The sequence below is a fragment of the Stenella coeruleoalba genome (genome assembly GCF_951394435.1).
Source record: "Stenella coeruleoalba genome assembly, chromosome: 1".
Taxonomy (NCBI): Eukaryota; Metazoa; Chordata; class Mammalia; order Artiodactyla; family Delphinidae; genus Stenella; species Stenella coeruleoalba.
The window spans coordinates 97,270,511-97,287,403 of record NC_137169.1 but is presented as its reverse complement, the minus strand read 5'-3'; the positions used below and the strand labels follow the sequence as shown (position 1 = coordinate 97,287,403).

General features: G+C 36.5%; 1 protein-coding gene across 3 annotated transcripts in view; it reads right to left on the bottom strand.

Moving 5' to 3' along the window:
• CEPT1 (choline/ethanolamine phosphotransferase 1) overlaps positions 1-16,855 on the bottom strand; it is a 36,226-nt gene extending 19,371 nt beyond the window's left edge. For 2 of the 3 annotated variants that reach the window (XM_079927156.1, XM_079927154.1), the window contains exons 1-4: positions 16,789-16,855; positions 10,090-10,499; positions 5,775-5,922; positions 3,701-3,842 (exon numbers count right to left, since the gene is read on the bottom strand). In XM_079927156.1, the coding sequence (XP_079783282.1) occupies positions 3,701-3,842; positions 5,775-5,922; positions 10,090-10,428 (629 nt within the window). In that variant the 5' untranslated portion in view covers positions 10,429-10,499; positions 16,789-16,855. Of the gene's footprint in view, positions 1-3,700; positions 3,843-5,774; positions 5,923-10,089; positions 10,500-16,754 lie in introns of all 3 variants that reach the window. The other variant, XM_079927155.1, reaches the window with a different exon arrangement.
• Between the last annotated feature and the right edge of the window lie 38 nt (positions 16,856-16,893).

Sequence of the window (16,893 nt, the reverse complement as noted above, 5' to 3'; positions counted from 1 at the left end):
TTTTTGTCACTCGTGTATAAATATCAAAATAAAACAATTAAAATAAAAATGTTTTAAAATAAAATTCCCAAGATGCCTAAGGCTGCTTTCCCCTAAGGAGGAACAAAACGCAAGTGATTTTTAAAAATTTCTTTTCTCAAATTATATTTGAGAATTGACCTTTCCTAATTAAATAAATAAAATTTGGACTTTCTCTTCCACACGTATAAACTTTACTTCGATATTTAAGCTACTATACATCTGCCTATTATATCTGCTCTTAAAAAAAAATATGTGAAATCTGGGGCTTCCTGGTGGCACAGTGGTTGAGAGTCCGCCTGCCGATGCAGGGGACACGGGTTCATGCCCCGGTCCGGGAAGATCCCACATGCCGCAGAGCGGCTGGGCCTGAGCCATGGCCGCTGAGCCTGCGCGTCCGGAGCCTGTGCTCCGCAACGGGAGAGGCCACAACAGTGAGAGGCCCGCGTACCGCAAAAAAAAAAAAAAAAAGTGAAATCTAAAATGGCATTTTTAAAACTACTTTAGAAATATCTCTATTATTCCATATGCTTCCATTACATTGGTATTCTGATAAATATTTCCTTAAATGTAAAGCACTTGCAGTATATTTCTATGAAGGTTGTAGCTTGCTTTTAATTTTAAAAATAACTAAATTCGGTGTTGCTTTAATGTGGATGCAAGATTTCAGAAAACTGTATACAGTTTTCCCAAATCAAAACCAATCCCTTAGGGAATTCCTTGGCGGTCCAGTGGTTAAGACTCCATGCTTTCACTGCCAAGGGCGCATGTTCGATCCCTTGTCGGGGGAACTAAGATTCCACAAGCTGCGGCCAATTTAAATAAATAAATAAAGTCGATTAAAAAAAATCCTTCACAATACAAATATTTAATTTAAACTGAGAAATTAAGTCCAGCTGGTCTCGATATTTCTAGATATTTTTCCACACCATTATAAGGAAGCACTACAGTTTCAGAGGGAGAGTGTGCTCCTAATCTAGTCCCAACTGCCTGATACTCTACTCCTTTGGGTCCTGCATTTTTAGCAGTCTAAGCTCGATAAATCACCCCCCTTTCTTCAGGTGTCTTCAATCTCTTTTCTAAGTCAGTTTCTTCTGTATGTTCAAAATTTTCCCATTAAAAATACAAACCCCTTCTTCCTTTGAGCCCATGTTTGCTCCTCTGATACCTTGCTCCTTGCCATCCCAGCTACACATTTTATAAGTAACCTGTATTAACTGTGTGCTTATTTATTTTGTTCACTTCTGTTCCCTACAGTCTGGCCTCATTTTGAGTCTTGGCAGCACTTAGCATTGTTCTCTTTTGAAATTCATCCCTCTACTGGCTTTTCATTCTGGTATGCCTCCTCCTACTCTGGCTGTTCAATAATTTTCATGGGCTTCTTTCTAGGCTTGCTCTCTCTGTTTTCTGCTATTCTCATTCTATTTGGATGTCTAAAATCCCTCACATACGTGTTCTAGATAAAACTATTCCTTTGAATAGGTTCCTCTCCCTGCAGGGCCCTTCTCCACCTTCCATCCAACCACCCAAGGAGGGGAACTGGGAGTCATTCCAGTCTCTGCTCTCTCATTCATTCTCCATAACCAAATACAGACTATGTCCTACAGTTTCTACCTCTTAAGTCTCTCTCCAACCTATCCCTTTCTCTTCGATAGCACTGTCATTGTGCTAGTTCAGATTTCATTGTTCCTCACATTTAATTATGCTGATGGCTCCTAAGGGATCTTCTTACTTCTGTCACAGCTCACTCCAATTCACCCTCCAAATTGTTGCTAGACTGGTATTTCCAAAAGGTACTTTTGTCATTTCCCTGCTTTAGGTCCTGCAAAGGTTCTCAATAGATTCAGGATAAAAAGCCCTCAGCAGGACATAGAAGGCCCTCAATTTTCTGGATCTTCTCCAGCCTTATCTCCTGCCACACTCCTATAAGCATCTTATGATTTAACAATATAGAACTGCTTTCAGTTCTTCAAGTATATATTTCATCAAAGGAATACACTGCAAGGGAAATTTTAAGACCGGCAAAAAGAAAGTTGTGATAGCAAATCACTGCTAAAAACACTGTCTATTTAACTCTTCCCTTGCTTCCACAGTTCATTTTCTTTCCTTCCTTCAGTTCCTACACCATGTAGCTGGTGCTGCTTTACTTGAAAGGGAAAGAAAATAAGTTAGGGCTAGATAAGCTTCCAAAATAAGGGTTTGAAAGTTAACTGTGAGATAATAACCAATGAAACATAAACTATGTGAAAAACAGATACTACAAATTCTGCTATTTTTGAAAACAGTAACATCACAAACAATTAAAACTGAATTAGGACAAACCAAGTGATCCTAGAAGTCTATCATAATTTGTGGTTTTTACCTAAAGCAGAAAAAAACTATGAAAACATTACTGAGATAATGTAAAGGCTATGAAAATATTGAGGAAAAACATCTGCATATAATATTTTCGATTACTGCTCTTTTCTAATATCAGATATCTTCAATATTTTCTGAGCATAGATCATTTTATAAACTGCTGATGAATGCACAGGCATACAGTTTTCAACTGGACACTCATGTCCACTATTGTCACTTGAGATGTGCCTTAAACATGTTCTCTAAATCCTTTTATCTTTAAACTCTTCCAAGACATGTCTTTTAGTTAACATCCAAAGTATTAATAATTATTCATTTACTGTCATAAGAACATCTTAAATTCTATTTAAATAAGGTTAGCAAAAATCACCTGAAGTGAACTTGTAGGGAACAGCTAAAATTTTCTATGCATTCTGGCTTTTTCAAGGCCTAGAAAACTAAGTTTATCAGTGATCTAAAATTTTAAAATTCATTAATTATTTGCCTTAATGAGAAATTAGGTTAAGATATTCTCCTATCATTTGACATCAAGATTTTTATTTTGATATTCCATGAAGTTTTCAGAGTCTTTTCTCAAGTTATCTTTTAATCCTACACCGTGAAAAAAATAAAAGACTAACTTAAGCAGTGTAAATAGGATCTGTGATACTTAACGAAACACCAGTTGGTGAATTCCATCCTTAACATTGTTCCAAGACTGGTTTACTCATTAATATTTACGGAAAAGTGCTAATCACCACGTAGGAACTATTCACTTCGGAGTTTGAAGAATGTTTCTATTTCATTTTTTAAATTGTTAGCCATTTTGTTGGCAGTAGTAATCTATATGGTGTGCTCATATCCACTAAATTATTAAGAGCTTAGATATTTATAGATTCATAAATAAAACGATGTGAAAAGAATAAAATCTAATTAAGCTATGATATTTGGAGATAAGAGTTGCTCTTTGCTTTCATAAACTATCTTTTCTTTCCTGAAAATACATTTTCATGTGTCAAAGTAAAACATAGTGTTAAGGTGAATAACAGTGGGGAGAAAGAAAAATGAATTTGTCTGAGGGAAATACAGTGGATATGAGTGAAGGGCCTACTGTTTTTCATGTTACTTTAAAAATATTGGTTGGGAGGTTCTAATATTTCCTTTTAAAAAGTGTGACAGAAGGACACATGATTGAGACCGTTACATAGTAGCTAAATAACGAGAGTTTTAAACATCTTTTATTTACTGAACTAGTGATTTAATCAAGTCCTAATACTCAAATACCTATAAGCAACATTCTACATATTTGAAAGAGAAAACAAAATCACCATTAAGTGTTACTTACATTCCAAATCGCAATGTTCCAGAAACATATGTTTGCCAATGTGCACAATAGAACATGAATGTCCCAGCAAAACAACAAAAAAACATCCAGTCAGGGTTTGTCCCCAGTTGCACTGCAATACAAGTTCCAAGAACCACGAAAACTGAAAAAGAAAGATCATAATGAAAACTGAAAAATCTGAATAACAAACATTAACTGAGCTGGAAATGATTTTACATGAGGCAAAAAGAAAACATGCTGTGAACGTACAATCTTCTCTCAGTTATCTATGCAAACAGGAAAGTAGGATATCATCTTTTACATTATCATTTACCCTGTAATTTCGATCTCTTCTTTCACTACACCACTTAGTGGAACCAAACTTCTTGAAAGCAACTAAAATACTTTAGCATTTTTTGGAGTACAGGCATATCTCATTTTATTACACTTTGCAGATACTATGCTTCCAGATACTGTCCTTTTTTTTTTTTTTTTTTGACCAGGTAAAGGTTTATGGCAACCCTGCATTGAGCAAGTCTATCAGTGCCTTTTTTTTTCCAACAGCATTTGTTCACTTAGTTATCTCTGCGTCACATTTCGGTAATTCTTAAAATATTTCAAACTTTTTTCATTATTATTATATTTGTCATGATGATTTCTGATCAGTGATCTTTGATGTTACTACTGCAAAAAGATTACAACTTGCTGAAGGCTCAGATGATAGCATTCTTTTAGCAATGAAGTATTTTTTAATTAAGGTATGTACATTGTTTTTTCAGACATAATGCTACTGGCACAGTTAATAGACTAAAGTGTAGTGTAAAAATATCATTTATATACATTGGAAACCAAAAAAATTTGTGTGTCTCGCTTTATTGCAATATTTATTGCAGTGGTCTGGAACCGAACCCACAATATCTCTGAGGTATGTCTGTATTCCCCCAACTCTATAATACCAGTTAGCAGTGAAAAATTACAAGGCAGAAGGTCAAAAAGAAAGAAAAACAAAAGGCCTAGATAATTCACAAAGGGACCTACTAGCTTTAGATAGATAGTTGTCTTTTCTTATTTAGCAGATTTCATTATGGGTAATATACATGAAAAAAAGAGGACTTCCTATAAAAGTCTGGAACTCAAACTACTAATGCAAAAATGACTATCACTTAAAAAACAGGACACCTATCATTTTGCTGCCAACTAATTAAATTATAATAGCCTTTCAAGATGCCCAACTAGCCTTTATAAGAGCTTAGCTGTTCCTTCCCCTCTACTAAGCAAGCTGCTGTCAGGATACACTGAAACAATGATTTTAACATACACCTACGTATGTGAATCTGAGTTCACAAGGTAAAACCATCAAGGGTTTTTGTTTGCTTCTTTTAAAATATTTTAAATGCTATGACAAATGACAAGCAACCAACTGAGCTGCTAAATAAAAAATAAGTGTGTGTGTGTCGGGGGTGGGTGGGAAGTCAGGGTGAGGGGATTTCTTCAAAGGAAGACTAGTTAGAAACTGTCACTTAATTTCTAAATTTCTTTTTTCCCTCTAAAAAACTACCGAAATATTATTTTTTAAATGGTACAAATAAAGACATAACACATATAATCTAATTATAGTAACTTATCTATTGCTAGCACCTTAGTGTATTTTTTTCTAGTCTTTTCATCCAAGCCCATTATCACGGTTATACTCCAAGTCTACAACGTAATTTTACATGTCTACATAACGTCCATTTAAATATAAAGACTACAAATTCCTAGTCTCGCATTATTGAACTCTCATCTATAATTTATGAGATTTTTCCACGATAACAATTATGCCCTTAGAATTTCAAAACAACAGGTGTCAAAACAATAATATATAGGGTTAAAAATAACTTAAGTAGAAATTAATTTCTAAATTTCCCAATACCACCAAATAATGAACAAATATTAACCAGATTTATATTTTTGAAAATATTAAAACTTGTAATACAAAAAACCACTTACTCTGATAACTATTATAACACCAGGAACCTCTTATTTATCTTATTATCACTGTTTATCATATTCCTTTTATCTCTGCTAATCATTAATATTAAAAAATCAACAATACCTGTTGATAGTGAATCACACCCATGATCAAAAAGTTCTCCCAAAGGAGAACTGCTATTGGTTCTTCTTGCCTGTTTCCCATCTATAGCATCCAAAGACTGGTAAATGAAAAGGCCACATGCACAAGCAATATACGCCCACAGAGGTGCCTGTGAAATAAAATAAGAAAAGCAAGAGTAATAAGTCATATTAATTACTGTATCTGGCTAATATATTTTTACTTGCAGATATTTTATCTTCATTTTTCAGAGACGTTGGAGGCTATGGGAGAGAAGATCCAGGTGCTACATAATGAAAAACTTCTGTAAACAATCAGAATTATAAGAGAATTAAAATTCCTTGCTTTGTAGGAGTACTCAAACAGATGCTGGATAACTACTTCACAAGGATAATACAGAAATCCCATGAGAGATTAGGCTAGGTAACTTCTATAAGATCTCTCCTAACATTTAGATTCTACGAATCAATTAATGAATAACCCAGTACAGTTTTTCCCAAATTGTATCTTTCAAGACGCTTATAGGTATTACACGAAAATAAAATTTCCATGCTAAACTCACTTGGGAAACATTGGATTAAACAATGTTAAACAGATTTCTTAATTGCTGGACTTCTTCCAGCCCTTCAGATTGCTAATGCATATTGTGATTATTCACTAATGCCTATTGTGCATATTCAAGGGGGATACAACATGCTGCCATTTCCCAAACTTATTTGAGCATGTAACTTATTTATTATTTTTTATAAATTTATTTATTTTATTTATTTTTTTAATTTTTGGCTGTGTTGGGTCTTTGTTGCTGTGCGCGGGCTTTCCCTAGTTGCGGCGAGCGGGGATTACTCTTTGTTGTGGTGTGCAGGCTTCTCATTGCGGTGGCTTTCCTTGTTGCGGAGCATGGGCTCTAGGCATCTCTTCAATGTTCCATGAAACAACACTAGGAAAATAATGATCTACTTACTAGACAGAGTGCTTATATTATTTTTCAAATATTTATGGTCACATTTTCAAGGAATGGTTTATCTTTTCCCAGACAGAAACTGAACCACTAATATTGAATTTAAATGTAGTGAACTAAAAGAAGAGAGCTTTGGGACTTCCCTGGTGGTGCAGTGGTAAAGAATCTGCCTGCCAATGCAGGGGACATGGATTCGAGCCCTGGTCTGGGAAGATCCCACATGCTGCGGAGCAACAACTAAGCCCATGCACCACAACTACTGAGTCTGTGCTCTAGAGCCCACAAGCCACAACTACTGAGCCCGCCTGCCACAACTACTGAAGCCCGTGCACCTAGAACCTGTACTGAACAACAAGAGAAGCCACCACAACGAGAAGCCCGCGCACCACAATGAAGAGTAGCCCCCGCTCGCTGCAACTAGAGAAAGCCTGTGTGCAGCAAGAGACCCAATGCAGCCAAAAACAAATAAAATAAATAAATAAAAAAGGAGAGCTTCTATTTGGTCTGTTCTCCGTAAGAATGTGTCAGAGTGTTTTGCATCACTTTTTACTATTTTCCCATGTCCAGGCCACGAAAAAAATTTTATAACCACAAGATATTTCTCAGATATTGGTTATCAAGTTAACCATATTAAATGCTCAGGGCTGCAAATTAAAACTACTCAGAGCTGCAAAAAATATTCAGTATATTCTGCACTGCAAAGAGGTATCTCTCTGACAGAGGTCTATTTAGATCTCAGTTATTAAAGGTAAAGATCTTCTCTTAAATGTTTTCTTGGAATCTCATATTTTAAAACACTGAGGTTGCTAAAAGGATCATCGTACATACCTCCCCCAGGCTCGAGTTACCAACCTGGAAAACAATAACTGTGGTTATGTAACCATAGTTTACATGCCAGCACACTGGACTAAGTGATTTATCTTATGAGACTAAGAACTCTACCTTTCTAGACTTTGGGTCTACTGCTTCTTACTCTTAGAGGAATCCAGTAACTCTCTAGAGCTGTCCTATAATGTCCTATAATGGCCATTAGCCAGCCATCTGTGATTATTTTAGTTTAAATTCATTAAAATTAAATAAAACCAAAAATTCAGTTCCTCAGTTGCTAGGTACATTTCAAGTGTTCAACAGCCAGAAGTATCTATGGTCTCCGTATCAGACAACACACACACAGAACACTACCATCATCACAGAAATTTCTATTGAACAGTACTGCTTTAGGGGACAAGGAACTTCTTGGCGGTTTTAGGATTTTAATGGGGAAAAGTGTTACTCTGGAACACAGACAACTTCAAGTATTAGTATATACATAATCCTAGAAAACAGCAAGATGGTTATTACATATATAAGAGAGAGCAAAGCCTTCTTATCTTTGGACTTTTCTTTCTTCCGGTGAATCTGTAGAACACTAAACTAATATTTATATATTTCTTCCTTGTTTCCATTATTTCACAACTCTCATAGGTGTTTTAAGAAGAAAGCCTTCTCATTCAGGAGCCAGTCTGGTCTCAGCTGGGTTAAGAGCCTGATACACTGAATATATCAATCAGGGAATTATTACTGTACAGTCATATTCCACCTTGAGTCCTCCCAGCAGCATTCTGAAAAGTTCTCTGTGATTAGTGTAGTTCCTATTCTGGAAGTTTCCCCAAAGATGTAACTAATTCTAAGATTACTCTAATAATTCCAAATCACTTAAGAAGAGAGGATGAGGAAAAGTATTATAGGGAACACGGTGCCTGGTATACTCTGGGTGTTGAATAAATGACTATTCGTGGCCAAGCTACCCTCCACCCTGCTCTCACTCCCTGATCCTCATCCTGGAACTAGTTTAGGACTTAGAAGGCTTCAACTGGAACCAACCCAGTTCCCTGTTCTTCTATACCTCTAAAGATGTGCGAGATCTGGACCAGATTCCTCTGGAAGTATATGTCAGGTCCTCAAGTAAGCCAAGAGCAAAACAGCTCGAAGAATGTGATAAAGAATCCCAGCACATATTTAAACAATTGTACTGGTGTTTATTTTTAAGTTTATTGATTGATGTAAAGCAAGACAGTTAAGAAAATGAGGGGAAACCAGAAATTTATCCATACAATCTGTATAAACTGTACCTGTATAGTAAAAGAGGAATTAAGATAAAGGTATTCAGTTGTGAGGGGAAAATAAACATCTGGCAAAAGACAAAAAATAAAGTATGTTTTATAGGTAACTGTGACCCTCAACAGCTACTTTAAGAGCAATATGTGGTAACAAATGAATTAATGAAAACAGAAAGGTATAAAGGATTGAACGGTGATAATTTTATCTCAAAAAATCATCTGAAAAGACTACATTAAAAAAATTACTTCAAGCTTAAAACAAGACAAGGAATGTTGTGGCCATTATGATTTACATGGTTCAGTCACTTTTAACAGCTTTAGTTGAGGATCACCTTCTATCCCCTTGGTTTACCTGTGGCTGATCATTCTGATTAATACAGGAACAATAAATGTTTTTGATTCTCCTTCATCTACCTAACTACCTTAGTTCGCTTTTTGACAAGAATATTTTAAAATCAATTAAACATCAATTTACCCAGTTCACTTTTTGACAAGAACATTTTAAAATCAATTAAACATCAATTTACCCATTCAGATGAAGGGCTCTAGTTTCAGTTTTGGTTTTAGGAAGTGAGTAGAGAAAGTAAAAGAGGGAATAGCAGTGGAGAGACTTATATTTGAGAAGGCCCAGGGAGAGTCTTTGTAAGCAGTACCATGCTTCCCTTTTTTTAATGACAGCCATAGCAGGATACCACAGCAGGAAATACATTATACTGTTTCTTTCTTATACTTCTTTTGCCTTCTTAGAATAAGAGAGATACTCCTGAGGTTATCAGCCACATATGTTTACAGGAAGGTAAAAGGGATATTCAATAACTCTTACTGGAATCAAGAGAATACTTTTGATAAGACTGATTTATAGCTGTGCCATCTTACTACCACAGACTTTCCTCTCTGATCATTTTAAACTTTGCTAAGACTTTACTAGCCATTTTAAAAAAAATGGGATAAAACTCTTTTTTAAAGAATTGAGACTTAATGATTTTAAAGGAATATTTTACATGTTAGTCTCAACTAACATTAATTTATCTACTGGGATCAGAGTCCACACTTTGCTTCTGGTTTCTCATAAGCATAGTGTATATAAAGTAGGTTGTAGCTATGAGCTTTATTAATGATATATATGATAGGATACTTTAAAACAGTTGACAAATAGCTGTCAGATTATCTTACCTTTAGTTAAATGACCTAAAAATCCCAATTATAGGGTTTCTGGCATGCAATAAATGTTTATATCTGTTATTAAAGAAATTCCTCTTACCTGCTCTGTAGCTGTAGGACAGTAGAAGACTAATAAAACAGTTGTACAGATGTTTATTGACAATCCAATGATCGTGATGAGATTTGGGGCAATCCAGGAGGGAACTCTTCCAACTAGCCATTCCCAATACCCTTGCATTAAGGGCTCAAGCAGGGACCGTCCAGCACTCTGATACCTGTGTTCTTCTAGCCGCTTAAGTTGGTGTCTTGACAATGGTGGTGTAGGTAACTGAAACAATTTATTTAATACACACCCTGGAGTACTCATATGCCCGAAGCCCAAAGGGGACTCCGGGTGAGAATCTCCACATCGTCTCCTTGTTGACCGATGCCCACTCATGGATCTTGCCTTTTTTTAATTTAGGGAGTATAATTTATCTTGTTTTATAGCTTTTTGTGGATAGTCTTTACCTGGGGGAAAAAAAAGATATATTCATCAGCCACTATTTATATCAATGTCAGTAAATTAAACAAACAATCAAACTGGTAACAGAATATTACATATTAAACAGGGATCAGAACACCAGGGATCTGTTTTTAGCTCTAATTCTTATTGATGATGTAAGCCAAAAGAAGTCATATAACCTCACCTTTAAGTGAAAAATATTAAGAATTTTAATAGTAATATGCTTCCTGTTACCTTATAGTTTACCTGACTTCGAAGCTCATGATCTTCTTGTTTCTATCTCACACTTTCAGTAGTATAAATCGAAAAAAAATCCTAGAAATGACCTAATCATTTCACATATATGGAAACTGAGGTCCAAGGCATACCCAAAGACAGCTAGTAAATTAGTCTTAATAGTGGAGGAATGACTTGAATCAAATGGGTCTTAAACTAGATATTTATTTAGAATAGCTAATATTTATTGAGCACTTACTATGTACTAAACACTTTAAGCAAGTTTTATAATATTAACTCATCTAATCCTCTCAACAACCAAAGAAGGTAAAGACTATTAATTATCCCTATTTTTACAGAAAGTGACACTAAGGCACGGACAGGCTAATTAACTTGTCCAAACTCACACAGCTGGTAAGTAAGGTTCAAACAAACACAAGGTTTCTGTTTAAATTAAAAGATAAAACTTATTAGTGGAAAGGGATATAAATGATATTCCAGGAGGGGATAAACAACAATGAAAAAAATTAACTTTAAGAGGACACCATTTATGTGTTAGCAGTGACCTGATAAATTGAAGTAGTAAGAAAAAACTATAACTGCATTAAGTGATGACTGTTCATAAAAAACCTTAAATCCCTGAAGTACTTGCACTTGACTTCGAAAAGATCAGAAATAACATAACTATCATAAGTTATTAAGCAATGTAAGAAAACAATGACAAGTTTAACACTTAAAAATCAGTATGGTGATATCAAAGGTATGAAGTGGTGAGGGCCTAGAGTAGGGTGGTAAAAATGGAAATATGAAAGACAGTCAAATCTATAAGTAATTTCTACTTAGAAGGAAGAATCAAGAGGAGGTACTTAGGAATTAGATATGAGGGGTAAATAAGTAGAAGAAAAAAGAAATCAACAGTTAAAGACTAGTGGTACTACTGTCAAAAAGGAGAGTTTGGAAGGAAAATCAGTTTGTTATTTTGGCTTTTGGCGGGTGTGGGTGAGAGGGGATCTCGGGATGAGAGTAGGAAAGACATACATGCAACTTTTAAGTAGAGATGTTTTAGACAAAATCAAATGACTGGAGTTTGGGTAAGAGATAGAAATTTCAAGTTTGCAACTTGGAAGCTGAAGTCTAGTTAAAGACTAGAAAGTAGAAAATTTCTTGAAGGCATTAAGTATGAAGAGAAAAGGAAAAGAATAAAGAACCTTGTGGGAAACTCATGATTAGCGAGCAGGAAGAGAAGCCATAAAAGGATTAAAAAAGGAAAAAAAAAAAGAAAATCTTAATGGAACTAAAAGGGTAGTGGCATTGAACCAACACAGGTGTACTCTGATCTCCTGGCAGAAAGCTATCCAGAATGCAATATGAAATTCCCGGAAATGCTGCACTGTGGGAACACAGAATGTGATACAGGGTCTAGGACATCTCAACAATGAACCTGGTAGCAAAACATGCCCATGACTTCTCTCTATTCCCCAAAACAAGAAATTCCAAAATTTCAATGTCACGAATGATCTAAAGTGGCATCCCAAACCTCAGTCAATCATGTATCTCAATAATTGGTTTAGAGAATAGTTATTGTAGTCATTAACTGACTTAAATAAATTTTCAAAAATCTATAAAGAATCATCAGTACCCCAATTTAACTGAAGTGCTCTGAAATAAAAATATTGTAATAATTTTCAAGCCAAGTCAAATGAAAGCTAATTTCCTACTATTTCAAAGAATTCTTCCACACACCCAACTGTACCAAAAGCAACTGATTAAAACTGTTTTAAAGTAATATTTATACAATGTCAAACAACTGGTTACAAAATCATTTTAGATGAAATGACAGACTGATAACCACCAAAATACTGTACTATAAAGCAGCCAAATTTTCAAAAGTCAAATTGAATGATGTATTTTCATATTTGGTGAGCTATAATCAATCAGCTCTTATGGATTTCCACTTAAAATGGTAATAAAAAGTTTAGCCAACTCAATTTATATTTTATTATTGCAGTGTTCCATTCTCCTATAGTTAAAAAGTGACATATTGAGGATGCTGGCCTGCTTTTGGCACTAAACAGCTACCAGCAACTGATCCTAATGGTTTTAAGTTTGAGCATTTGGCAGGACTATTTGATAAACTGATACCTTCCTTCTAAGTGTTTTCCCCTTCTGACCTAGATTTTTTTTTCCCTTCTATTTCTCTTTTAGAAAAATCTACATTTTGACAAACCTTTCTAGATCTAGTCATTATATAATTCATACATTAAAAAAAAAGAATATTTCAATTTGGAACACTGTCTCCATGAAGCTTATTAGTAACAAGATTTCAAATAAAAATTCAGATACATGTTGCCACTGACATATATAGTTAGCTACTTTGCTTTCAACAGGTAGCCACAGAGGTTGCTGTCACTACCACAGATCCATCTCCACTGTTCCTTCCTCCCATCACCTGAGACCAGGAGGCTATTGCCACGAAAACCGAAAACCGTATCAGGAGAAAAGAGGCATTTCTGAATTTCAGGAAGTGAAAAGCAAGCATACCAAGGGAGCAGGACAGTGTAGGTTGCTACAATAGAAAAGCAGACTCTATGGAGAGAAAGAGGAAAAGGATGTGAGATGGGAATATGGAAAGGAGGTACAAACATTACAAAAATTACTTTAGCCACTTGAGATTTTTATCTAACGTCAAGCTTATGCCCAAAAGGTTGGGGAGAAAATGTCATTTTTCTACCCACACTATAAGGAACTAAAAAATTAATGCAAGAAATTAAAATTATTGCTGGTTAGCCTAGAAACCTAGACACCAGTCCTAAGTTTTTATGAGAAAATGGATTCCAAGTTTCAAACACATTCAACCAATATCTGAGTGCAGTAAACAAGATAGACATGGTCCCAGCTCCCATGTCCAATGGGAAAATAACTAAAAGAAGGTAAACAAGCAAATAACATTACACACTGTGATGGGCGCTATGGAGAAAACAAGGTATGGAGCCAGGAAATAGTTGAGGTGCACATTTTATTAGATAAGGTGGTTGAAGACGATGAAGACGAAGCATTTATACCAAATTCAGAGGAAGAGAAGGAGCTAGCCATTCCAAGAGCAAGGGGAAGAACAGTCCAAGAAAGGGAGAACAGGCCCTGACCCAAGAGTGAGCTTATCTTTCTTATTCATACCTCTGGGATCACTATGGCGGGGCAGTAGTAAACCATATGAAAGAGTGGGATAAAATAAAGTTTGAAAAGCCAGACAATGCAGAGGTTTATAGACTTTGGCAAGGAATTAAGATTTTATTCTGATGTTATAGAAAGCCATCAATTAACTTGAAAAGATTCCTATAATTTTGTAGCACAGCCTATTTGTTAACTGAGGAAATGTTCTGATAAATTGTAACAGTAAAAGTGAGTATTTTAAACGTTTAAAAATTCTCATCACCTGGAATTCAGTTTATGTTAATACTGATCCTATACCTATTGTACTGTCCTATACCTATTGTAACCTTTCCACTTGTAGTCAGCAAATTCCCCTCCTCTGCTATAACCTGGCTCAAATGTGATACTCCTTTCATAGCACTTACCACATTTTGAACTTTTTTGCTAGATGTTGTTGTTTTTTGGTCTTTTCCCCACACTGGTATGTAAGACACAGGAGTGCAGGGGCCTTGCATGTCTTAATATTCTTTCCCCAGAATCCCAGACCATACCTAACATTAGGTAGGTAATCAGTACTTATTTGTGGAACAATGAACAAATATGGTTCATCTAGTATTTAATGAACACCTAGTTGCTCTAGACCCTTGAGGAAACAGAAGGATTGAAATATGCCATCCATGCTCTCAAGCTCAAAGTAGTGGTGGGGAGTCTTGTAAACAGCTAAGTTATACTGCGAACAAACTGTTGTGGGAGTCCAGAGGAGGGGGCACATATGGTCTACCCAAATTCTTCTTTGTGCAGGCACGAATATTTATATGAAAAGTCCAACAAAGGTACAAAAAATAAAATCAGAGATATTTAATGAATACCTTTACTAAAATTATACAAAATTCGTGGACCTTAAATCTATGATGTAGAACATCTGTGCTTATAGCAGCTGAGGATAATAGCATGCTGCCTACATTATTCCTGTGTTCAGCACTGGGGAACACCTGACAAGTATCACACTAAAAAAGGAATCTCCAACTGCTCAGCAGAGCATAAGGTAAGCTTACACAATATCCAACCTGTAGTGTGAAATTCCAAATTCCCATCCTCCCATGTCTAAGGGTTCCAAGTTTTGAGCTGTGCTGATTCAGCAGTATGTTTATAGTCCTCTCACAGGAACTGGTGACTACACAGCTCTTTCCACTTTTATGGCACGACTAGAGGAAAATACTAATGGTGAACAATATTTGGGAGGCAGAGCAAATTATAAAAAGCAAGTTAAAAAAAAACTAATAGGATCACAGGATTACATTCAGCATTATCTAACAAGTGATACACAGAACAAGTTAGCAAAAACAAAAGCCTTTTCAGCAGACTTGGAAGCTAAAACAGTACTGTGTAACACAATTTAGATCTACTGTTTTGCTGAAGTGAAATCTTGCATTCCTTAAAAAAAAAAGGAAGCAACTTCCTCCAGAAACAAACAAACAAAGCCAAAGCCTAACATTTTGTGGATTATTTTCCTATTCCCTTGAAAGAGACAGCACAGCGTGACCCTCAAAAAGAACATCACCGGCACTTTAGCCAGCTTAAAGAAGTCTACTGCTGCCTAGAAAACACACTGACTATGCAATAAAATATAACTGCGGTTATAAAACAAGTTTACAGTTAAATATCAAATATATAATAGTGTTTATAACGTAAATTTTAAGAGACTGGGTGTGGGAGAGGAAGAAGAATGAAGTTATGAAACCACAATTGTAAATATTCAATAATAATCTATTAACTGGACAACAAATAAAGACACCTCTGTCAGAACAGGTTAATACAAGAGGCATATTTATCTAGCTTATTTCTTAAATGGCAGGGTTGTAAAGACAGGTTGTACAAGGGGCTTCTGACTAGCTTTTGCTCAGCACAAAACAAATATGTAGCAAACTGCTTTTAGAACTTCGATTTCTGGAATTTTACGTGAACGCCAATGGTTCTAAAGTCTTTACGCCCTAAATGCCTTCACCAGTCTTACTTGGGTTGTTACTCAATTCAACACCTCCACTGAACACATGCCTACTAGTATGAGAGTAGAAACCGAATCTTTATTCTTTGTTCACATACAAGACACTAACATTTGTTTAAAGATAATTATGAATTTGCCTACTACCGTAACAAGGATTCATCAATGAACTGAGACTTCAAGCAAAATTATATATTAATACCAATGATGTAAAACGTCAAAAATGACACAAAAACGCCAAGCACCGAATTGGAGAAAAAACAAGTTAAACGTAAAGATCCCATTCATCCAGTATTCTTGGAATACCGGCAAAGACTAGCAAACCCTCTTGTCCTTTCTCCTTCCAAGAATACTGCTGAAATAAGCCCTAGCTGGCAACCTCAGAGCTTGTCAATATATCCTGAAATTTCTAGAAAAGTTGCTGACCAAGAAGTGCGGCCCTAGCCACGAATCACCAGCACCGTATTCCAAAGGGAAGGCAAATCCGGCACAGGATGTAATACGTTTGTGGACCTGGCAGCACCTGAGCAGGAGGGTGTGGACCTGAGAGCCAAGGTCGGTTCCGCGCGGGCAGCGCCCTCGGCCCGCCCAGTCCGGGCCGCCGAGGTTTTCCCCACCCCGACTCCCAGCACAGCAGCCCCCGGACTCTACCGCTGGCAATGCCCCATATCAATCTCTCCATCCGGGGCCATAGGAGCAGTCGCCCCTCGCCCTCCCCACAAGCGAGCGCGAGGCAGGACTGCGTTTGCCTCGCGCGAGTCCATACAGAGCTATATTCCAATGCCCCACCCCAGAGCTTGCAGCCATCTCTCCAGCCCTCTTGAGAGTCGTGTCCCCGGACATACCCTTCACACCCTGGCCATTTTCCAAAGACCGAGCCCCGCAGCCTTACCCCGGCCCCCAAAAGCACACCCCTGGAAACAGACCTCCGCCTCCAGCCGACTGAGTGACTCTGATCCGCGGCAGCACATTCACGACACTTTCGCGATTGCCGTAAAGGGATATAGGGTCGGAACAGGAGGCGGTGCGAG